Source organism: Gymnoscopelus braueri (assembly GCF_963280865.1).
Source record: "Gymnoscopelus braueri genome assembly, chromosome: 1".
NCBI lineage: Eukaryota > Metazoa > Chordata > Actinopteri > Myctophiformes > Myctophidae > Gymnoscopelus > Gymnoscopelus braueri.
The window spans coordinates 1,495,890-1,505,889 of record NC_137603.1 but is presented as its reverse complement, the minus strand read 5'-3'; the positions used below and the strand labels follow the sequence as shown (position 1 = coordinate 1,505,889).

Genomic DNA, 10,000 nt, shown 5'->3' with positions numbered 1-10,000 from the left:
CTGTACTGAACATTTCTTACCACATTGAGGCTCTGTGTCTGGGGACAGAGGTTGGTGACTCCCAGTTTGTCTGTGATCGTGTCAAACAGACCCGTTCCCAGACCCTTCCCACAGCAGTTCAACTGGAACAAGACAAGACACATAATATTATTATTATTATTATTATTATTATTATTATTATTATTATTATTATTATTATTATTATTATTATTATGTAGGTCAGCGTCCTACAGTCACAGACACAGACAACTTGCTCTTATAAGGCTCCAGATCAGCTCACCCCCACACAAGATCTGTGTTGTTAAAATGTCTAAAAAAAAAAATATTATATATATATATATATATATATATATATATATATTTTAACTCTTTGAACTCTTTGACTGCCGTCGACACGTTTTCGAGTCAATTGCTACTTGGTCCATACGTGCCGTCGACGCGTTAGACGCGTCGATAGCTTTTTAATTGTTTAATTAAATAATATTACACGAGAGGGTGTGCTTTACCGTCATTATTAGCACGCCAGTGATGCGGTCAGGAACGAGGTGGAGCCGAGTTCCGCGAGCATCACTGAAGTGCCAATAATGTAAGGTAAAGCACACCCTCGAGTGTAATATTGCGATTATACAACAGTTACCAACAAAACACATCCAAATGTATTCATATTGTGGGGCAATTCATAATAAAGAATGTTTCTCTATTATCCGTTTCCCTGTAAAGAGAAGAGTTTATTTGACTGAGACATTAAATAGTCCCTGTAGCAGCGCTCTGAGGCAGCGTCTCATCAACACAGCTGATTCCAGTAGGCTATATGCTCCGTCGTACGACCGTGTCACGTGGCCAAAATAACTGATCTACAAGCTGACAACGCGTCGCGATGGCGAAGCGTTGTGAACTTGTAGATCGGCTATTTTCGCCGTGCGATACCATTTTGCATAGCTGTTTGTTCTCCGGTGGCGGCGGTGGGTCAGGCTACTGTCTGTTTGTTTTCCTACCGTGGGACAGCGTGACGTCACAGCAAAGCTGTGCCATATATGGTCTAATCAGGTGCGGACTGCAGTGCGGAGTGATTTATTAATGTGATTAGGCCCGTGCTATCATGCTGGTTTGAAGCACGGCTAGATAGCTATTTCAACCAATCAGATTGCTTGGTCGGAACTACCTGTTGTATAATAAATGATGGCGCTCTGTAACATCCGTCATCAGGTTCCCTTTCCACTCACTTGCCACTTGCCTCGGATGCGGAAATAGCGTCATCCGTTCCTTTCCTGTTTCCGGTTTTATCTTGAAAAATGTGCTTTCGAGCTGAAACCAGGGCAAAACCAGTTACCTCACACGGTATAAAAAAACTAACGGAAAGCTCCGGTTATATTTTCTTTTCTCTGGATGACGAACAGTTCTCCCCTTTGTGTTTACCAACGGTCTGACACGTGATCATAATATATATAAATGTTCTGTGGCCAGCGGGGGGGGGGGGGTATACGTGCATTATTACATTACATTACAGTCATTTAGCAGACGCTTTTATCCAAAGCGACTTACAATAAGTGTATTCAACATAGGTAGGGAACGAAACTACTAATCACCAGAAGTCTGAAGTGCATTTTCTGCAAAAACAAACAACCAAGAGTATACCTAGCGCTAAGGTAAAAGTGCAATATATCAGCTACCTATTTCCTTAAACAGATGAGACAAAATAGCTAAATCAAATGAGCAAGAGCTAAAACAAATAAGTGTATCGACTAAACAAGATCCAATAAACAATACAACAATAGAAAACAAGCGTTCGTACAACTAGTTAACAACAAGTAGGTCAGGCAGAGAGGAAGGGTAGTGTTTCCTGAAGAGGTGGGTTTTCAGCCTGCGGTGAAAGATGGGCAGTGACTCTGCTGTCCTAACATCGGTGACTCTGCTGTCCTGACATCAGTGACTCTGCTGTCCTAACATCAGTGGGAAGTTCATTCCACCACTGTGGGGCCAGAACAGAAAAGAGTCGTGACCGTGTGGATCGGCCAGAAGGACCCTTGAGTGACGAGGCAATCAGTCGCCCCGAGGTGGCAGACCGGAGTGGTCGGGCAGGGGTGTAGGCATCGACCATAGCCCGGAGGTATATGGTGCCTGCAGCCTGTTTGCGCTGGTGAAAACTACCTCACGACAGCTCGGCTCTGAAAACTTAACCCTCTGGGTGCTGATACATGGATGGTGTTTGTTTCTACACACGGCCATATGATGGATTATAATATATTAACATTTCTGTGACCCGGTTGAAAAGGTTATAAAACAGGAAAATCGCTGGCACTGGGTGAGTATATTATGAACATACTCTGGCAGTCAAAGAGTTAACACATTTTCCTGGGGACCCCCCTGGAACCCTCATGGACCCGTGGGGGTCCCCGGACCACACTTTGAGAACCGGCTTTAGAGTACCGGCTCATAAACACCATCCATGTCCATATAAATGATACAGCTGTGTGTAAACTCACTCTCTGCTTGGATCGGGGACCCCCAGGGGTCCTTGAGGGGGAACCAGGGGGTCCCCCAGCAAAATGTGTTACCATCATTTTAACCACTTAATCCATATTGTATACTTTGGCTATTCAAAAATAGCAGATCTACAAGCTCATTATGAGCTTTTGAAAATGTATAAAGCGAAACATTTTTCCCTCAAATCTTTGCTTCTGGGGGGTCTCAGGGTTGCCAGATCTGCTTATCATAATTTCCCTGCAAGATTTTATTTGAAAATAGCCGATCTACATGCTCACAACGCGTCACATCGCGACGCGTTGTGAGCTTGTAGATCTGCTATTGTCAAATAGCTGATGTATATGTTAAAGTGCTCATGTGGCCCATGCATAGTCGCTTCTTTTGGGCTGGTTTTCCTAGACCTGGTTGCTTGTTTCTCTCACAGAATCTGGCAACACTGGGGGGTCCCTGGCACAACATGATTTCAGATCTAAAAGCTCACAACACGTGACTTTGTGCCACGCTGTGAGCTTGTAGATCTGCTATTTGTGAATAGCAGACATATAAATGGATGAAGTGGTTAACATTACTGTGATGCTATGTTTACTAGCTTCGCTGGGGACCCCCTGGAACCCCCGCCAAGGACCCCCTGAGGGTCCCCAGGCCAACACTTTGAGATCCAGACCTAATCATCATCAATGAGCTTATAGACTCAATCATCTAAATAAAGTATCGTTGATGTGGCTGCATGTTCAGCTTGTGGCCACATGGGGGCGTAATGGTAAGGATAATTCCTTTTAACAGGTCGTTCATGAAAGTCCTTGCGGTCTTGTTTCCAATGAGAACCTGTGAGCAATTAGGGGTTAAGAGTCTTGCTCAGGGACAAATTTCATTTCATCGACACATATGCTGGTCTGGCCTGGAATCGAACCTGGGGCAACCAGGGCCTCTGGCTCCCTAGGCCCCCTGGTGATGTCAGGTTTTATGGGAAATAGATGAAAAGACCTTTAATGTACCATGTCTCCTATATGTATTAAACTGTTCAATAACACCATCATATAACATATTAAAGGAGCATTTCACCCCTTACAGTCACTCAATGTTAATCATATTTGTAGTAGATAACAGTAGCACAATTAGAAATTTGCACCCTATGGCCAGAAAAATATAGAAGTCTGTGTGTCTGACTGGACTGCTGCATTACTACAATGACCATAATGCTTTGGGGCACTGCCGCTGACTGACTGACTGACTGCTGCTGACTGAACTACACCTGTAGTCACCTGTAGTCATGTAGTCATGAAATAAGGTGAGATAAAGAGACTGAGTCAAATGACTCATAGTCTCTGAGGATATGGATACAAATCTAAAAATACAGAGACAACACAAAAAACACACCAGGATCGATAGGTTTATGGGTCCTAGACCTCATAAAAATAGGGGTTTGATGCAAAATCTGCAAAATGTCCCTTTAATTCATTAGATTTGATGAAGACCAATACGTATTAATACTTTTCATATATAAGGGTTATTATTCTGGACAACAGATTGTTAGCTTTGACAGCCAGTAGTGAAACGTAAAAAGAAATAGTATTGTATAGTATATTCTCTACGTTCTCTAGGTTCTCTAGGTGTTCTCTAGGTTCTCTACGTTCTCTAGGTTCTCTAGGTGTTCTCTAGGTTCTCTAGGTTCTCTAGGTTCTCTAGGTGTTCTCTAGGTTCTCTACGTTCTCTAGGTTCTCTAGGTGTTCTCTAGGTTCTCTAGGTTCTCTAGGTTCTCTACGTTCTCTAGGTGTTCTCTAGGTTCTCTAGGTTCTCTAGGTGTTCTCTAGGTGTTCTCTAGGTTCTCTAGGTTCTCTAGGTGTTCTAAAGGTTCTACATGTTCTCCAGGAGGTCCTCACCGTCTCATGGAAGACCTTCAGAACTCCAGCAGCAGCTTTCTTCTTGTCCTGGTCCAGCTCTGTCTTCTCCTTGTCATAGATGGCATCGTAGTAGGTGGTCATCTCCTTGGACACCTGTTACACAATGTTACACACAATGACATGTGTGTGTGTGTGTGTGTGTGTGTGTGTGTGTGTGTGTGTGTGTGTGTGTGTGTGTGTGTGTGTGTGTGTGTGTGTGTGTGTGTGTGTGTGTGTGTGTGTGTGTGTGTGTGTGGGTGTGCTTACAGTATCTCTGTGCATGAATCCCCAGATTCCTGCAGCGACCTCACAGGCGAACAGGATGACCAGACAGGCGAAGAACTGCAGAGACACAACATGTTGACTTTGTTATAGAAACTAGAGAAGAACAAGTAGAATACCAGTGTGTGTGCGTGTGCGTGCGTGTGTGCGTGTGTATGTGTGCGTGTGTGTGTGTGTGTGTGTGTGTGACTCACAGTTCCCAGCAGACACTGGGACTCCTGAATGGCTCCGTAGCAACCGAGGAACCCGACAACCATCATCACAGCCCCCACCGCTATGAGGATGTGGACGCCTAGAGAGACAGACAGGCAGAGAGACAGACAGACAGACAGACAGGCAGGCAGAGAGACAGACAGACAGGCAGACAGACAGACAGGCAGAGAGACAGGCAGAGAGACAGGCAGAGAGACAGAAAGACATTAGTGAGTACATTAATGATTGTGTTAGCCTCATAACATAATTGTATAAAGTCATATTTTGGCCCAGATTGTGATTTCTGCCTAACTCTACTCTCCTAAAACCCCTGATCCACCCTCAGCCTATCACAACGCTTGTTACACTCAGCCTATCACGATGCGTGTTACATTCAGCCTATCACAATGCTTGTTACACTCAGCCTATCACGATGCGTGTTACATTCAGCCTATCACAATGCTTGTTACATTCAGCCTATCACAATGCGTGTTACATTCAGCCTGAGTATGTTGACATTAGTGTTCTGCTTTTAATTATTCATATATTATTTATATTGTAGATGAACAGTCTGTAATGTTGACTCTATTCCACACTGTGACCAAGCCGCTGCAGTAGCGCTGCACCGCCAGCAGGAGGCAGCAGGTTGTTTACCAAAATGTACTGGATGCCCAAATCAACCATGTTCACACACACCCACACCCCCACACACCCACACACACGCGCACACACACACACACACACACACACACACACACACACACACACACACAAACACACACACACACATTTGCAGTGGTGGAAAGTACATTTACTCAATTACAAGTACTTAAGTAGTTTTACTTTTGAAATTTGAGCATGTCCATTTTCAGTATCATAAACTCAAAATAGCAGATCTACAAGCTCACAGCTTGGCTTGTATCGGCTATTTAAAAACAGAACATCTTGAAATAAAGTTTCAAATCATTTTAAGGACAAATGAAGATTAATGGAGTTCAGGAAGAACAAAGACACCGTCTAGGAAGGAAGGACTTGTACCACACACACACACACACACACACACACACACACACACACACACACACACACACACACACACACACACACACACACACACACACACACACACACACACACACACACACACACACACACACGATGTTATTTATAGGAACAGTCTGGACTGCAGTGTGTGTGTGTGTGTGTGTGTGTGTGTGTGTGTGTGTGTGTGTGTGTGTGTGTGTGTGTGTGTGTGTGTGTGTGTGTGTGTGTGTGTGCGTGTGTGTGTGGTGACAAATTGGACCCATTAAGTCCTGATTTATGCGTACGTTACACAGACGGCGTTGCCGCGCCGCCGGAAATAGTCGATTTACAAAGCTCACAGCATTGCTTGTAGATCAACCCTGTGAGCTTGTAGATCGGCTGTTTTCTGTGGTGAGACAACACCGTCGTACGAGGACGTATAAATGTGGGGCTTAAAAGGGGGCGGGGCTGCTGCTGGGGGCCATGTCTGGAGCTACAAATACCATGTCTCACCCTCCATCAATGCCCCTCCCCCTCGTCCCCCCCCCCCCCGTCCCTCCCCCCCTCTCCCCTCCCCCCTGTCTCTGCTCGAGTAAAAGTAGAAATACCACACTGTAGAAATACTCTTGTCACCAGTGGTGGAAAAAGGTACTCAAATGTTTTACTTGAGTAAAAGTATCAATAATGCAATGTAATGTATAAATACTCTGTTACAAGTAAAACGTCCGGAATTAAACATTTTGCTTGAGTACAAGTACAAAAGTATTGGTATCAAAATGCAGTTAAAGTACCAAAAGTAAAACGAGTCATTGTGCAGAATGTCTCCATTTCCAGTTTTCAAAATGTATAAAAATCTTTTGAAAATAGCAGATCTACAAGCTCACAATACGTCGCATTGCGCCGCATTGTGAGCTTGTAGATCTGCTATTTTCAAATGGTCTAAATGTATATAGGGCTGAGGTGGTTAATGTATGTTTTGTGATAAAAATCTACAAAGTAACTAGTAACTAAAGTGTTCAAATAATTGTAGTGGAGTAAAAGTATAATATTTGCCTCTGAGGTGTAGTGGAGTAGAAGTAAAAGTATTGGACATTGGAAATACTCCAGTAAAGTAAAAACACCTCAAAAATGTACTTGAGCGTACTTAGTTACTAAACACCAGTGACACCACTGTCTGTCACAGTATTACAAAGGAAAATCTGGTAGTGTACTCGAGTAAAAGTACAAAAGCACTGGGCATCAACATATACTTAAAAGTACCTAAATAGTAGATCTACAAGCTCATAAAACATGTTGTGAGCTTGTAGATCTGCTATTTTCGAATAGCCAATGAATAAAATGGGTCTTAATCCGTTAGATGTACGTTTGTTTGTTTGTTTGTTTGTGTTACGTGTACTGCCATCAGGCATACACTTGTGTCTGTGTTTGCTGTTTTCTTCCCCCTGCCTTTGCCCTCTTGTCTATCATTCATTCCCAGGTCCCATCCCTCAGCATTCAACTCCGCCTCTCACCACTGGTTGGTCATCCACTCATTCGGTCCACCAATCACCTCCAGCCAATCACCCTATATAAATCACCTGTGTGGCAGCCATCTTGACTTTTCCTCCTGCCATGCTGCCACCAGTCAATTTTTTGTTCTCCTCGTAACCAGTTCAGTTTTGTAACATGCCAACATTTCAGGGAAGGGTAGTTTAGTTCTGGGGTACCCTGTACATTTCTGCACGTATACCTTCTGTTATTCACACTAGTGTAGAGGTGAGTGCCACCCATTGTAATTTGTTTGTTGTTAGAGTAGGAAGTGATATTTTTGTCTCTTTGAATAGGTAAGATTTTACTTGATTTAGATAGTGAGTTTTATTACTTTCTTTCCTTTGGCACCATCAGACCTTCCCTGTATTGTTACTTGGCTTATTTCATTTTTGTTAACCTTTAGTTTGTTAATAAACAACCTTTCAGTTCACCTCAACCTCTGTCCGTCTCAGTTATATAATTTGGGTATATGTTTCCGTCCCTTCATCCTAGACCACCAACTGGGACGTAACAGTTTGTGTTTTTTTAAATAATAATTTAAATCGGAATGTAATAATGTTCTATAATTCTTTAAAGTGGTTTTCTATAACTATAATAGATCATAATGTTATGATAATAATGTTATGATAATAATGTTATGATAATAATGTTATAATAATAATGTTATAATAATAATGTTATAATAATAATGTTGTATAAAAGCAGGTCTTTCTCCTCTGTCCAACACTAAGATAAGATCTTTATGAACCCCTCGGGAGGTAAATTCAGGAAAAGGAAACTGTGTTTCTATTGTTTGGTTGTTTACGTCTGAGAGTCCATGTTCTACTTCACAGAGAGAGACCAGAGGAACGCCGTAACTCTGAGAGTGTACACATGGAACCAAATGGACCTGTAAGGGTCCATTTGGTTCCATGTGTACACTCTCAGAGTTACAGACCTGTAAGGGTCCATTTGGTTCTATGTGTACACTCTCAGAGTCACAGACCTGTAAGGGTCCATTTGGTTCCATGTGTACACTCTGAGTTACAGACCTGTAAGGGTCCATTTGGTTCCATGTGTACACTCTGAGTTACAGACCTGTAAGGGTCCATTTGGTTCCATGTGTACACTCTCAGAGTTACAGACCCGTAAGGGTCTATTTGGAATCGTTAAAGTTTTATCTTTTATTGATTGATTAATCACCCACGTATCCCCCCCCTCCTGTGTTGCGGGACACCTAAGCGCGTGAAGCGTGCGCAATATTGTTTTAATTAATTAATTCATTAAACGACCATAAAACAACATTAACAACACACTCTACCATCCTTCAGTGGTGGAGAAAGTAGCCTATAGCTTCTACAGACCACGGTACTGAACAGGTCACACTGGGACCACTGATATGCAGGAGTCGGCAGCTTTTAGCTTTGTAAAAGCTGTGAATGGGGCAGCCAATGTATCACCGCGGTAACGTGAGCCGCTGGCCGCGACAGGCGGCTCACGTTACCGCCCAGGGACGTGCTGGGAAATGTGGGACAATTCCAGAAAGGCCTCCCCATTCCAGGCCGACCAGGCGGGCCGTTTAAAAATAAAACGGCAGAAATTAAGTAAAAAACGGCCGAAAATACGTAAAAAACGGCTGAAATTAAGTAAAAAGTGGACGAAATTAAATAAAAACTGCCAAAATTAACGGCCGCGCACCTTACGGGCCTCTCTATCTGAGATTCCAGGGGCCCAGGCTGAATTAGGGGCCCAGGCTGAATTAGGGGCCCAGGCTGAATTAGGGGCCCAGGCTGAGTTAGGGGCCCAGGCTGAATTAGGGGCCCAGGCTGAATTAGGGGCCCAGGCTGAATTAGGGGCCCAGCACCACCGCAGGGATGTATCGGCAAATCTGGCCCATGGAGTTTGAGCAGCTCGACGGGGCAGGATCTTTACTGACCCACTGCCCCACTCGCCCTCAGGACGCCACGCCCCTGGATTGAATACTTCATTATAGTCAGAAATGTAAACAGGACAGAGGGACAGTCAAACTACAGTATGTGTTCAATTCATCAATAGAACAGATATATTTACAGAGGAGGAAAAGGACAAAGGCAGTGGATGAGCCGGTCTCTCTTTTTTTCTGGTCTTGGGTGACGGTCTGTAAAAGGGTCTGGTTGTGTTGCGTTGGTCTGGACAGGCCTTTACACCAATAAAGTATCAAAACGTTCTACATCACTGCTTCCTCCCTCCCTCTGACCATCTCTCTCTCTCTCTCTCTCTCTCTCTCTGTCTCTGTCTCTGTCTCTGTCTCTGTGTCTGTCTCTCTCTCTCTCTCTGTGTCTGTCTGTCTGTCTCTCTCTGCAGTGAGACAGAAGCAGGGTATTCTGGGTAATGTCATCCCCCACACCTAATCAGATTCAGGACCACTAACTACCCCCCCCCCCCCTCTATGCCACGCCCCTGACCCTGTCTACCCCCCCCCCACACACACACACACAAACGCACACAGAGCCACACCCAGCTCACTACAAGGTTTAATTTATAAATCGATGTCTTGGCGAGCAGCCAGGACAGCCCTCCATTTCCTTAATTGCGTCTCTTGCTCCCCCCCCCCCACCACACACACACACACACACACACACACACACACA

The 10,000-nt window shown here is 44.0% G+C and overlaps 1 protein-coding gene across 1 annotated transcript in view; it reads right to left on the bottom strand.

The window, feature by feature from the left end:
• cd81a (CD81 molecule a) overlaps positions 1-10,000 on the bottom strand; it is a 48,261-nt gene that overhangs the window by 5,691 nt on the left and 32,570 nt on the right. Inside the window, exons 3-6 of the mRNA XM_080436968.1 lie at positions 4,841-4,938; positions 4,632-4,706; positions 4,365-4,478; positions 21-122 (exon numbers count right to left, since the gene is read on the bottom strand). Coding sequence (XP_080293094.1) covers positions 21-122; positions 4,365-4,478; positions 4,632-4,706; positions 4,841-4,938 — 389 coding nt within the window. The remainder of the gene's footprint in view (positions 1-20; positions 123-4,364; positions 4,479-4,631; positions 4,707-4,840; positions 4,939-10,000) is intronic.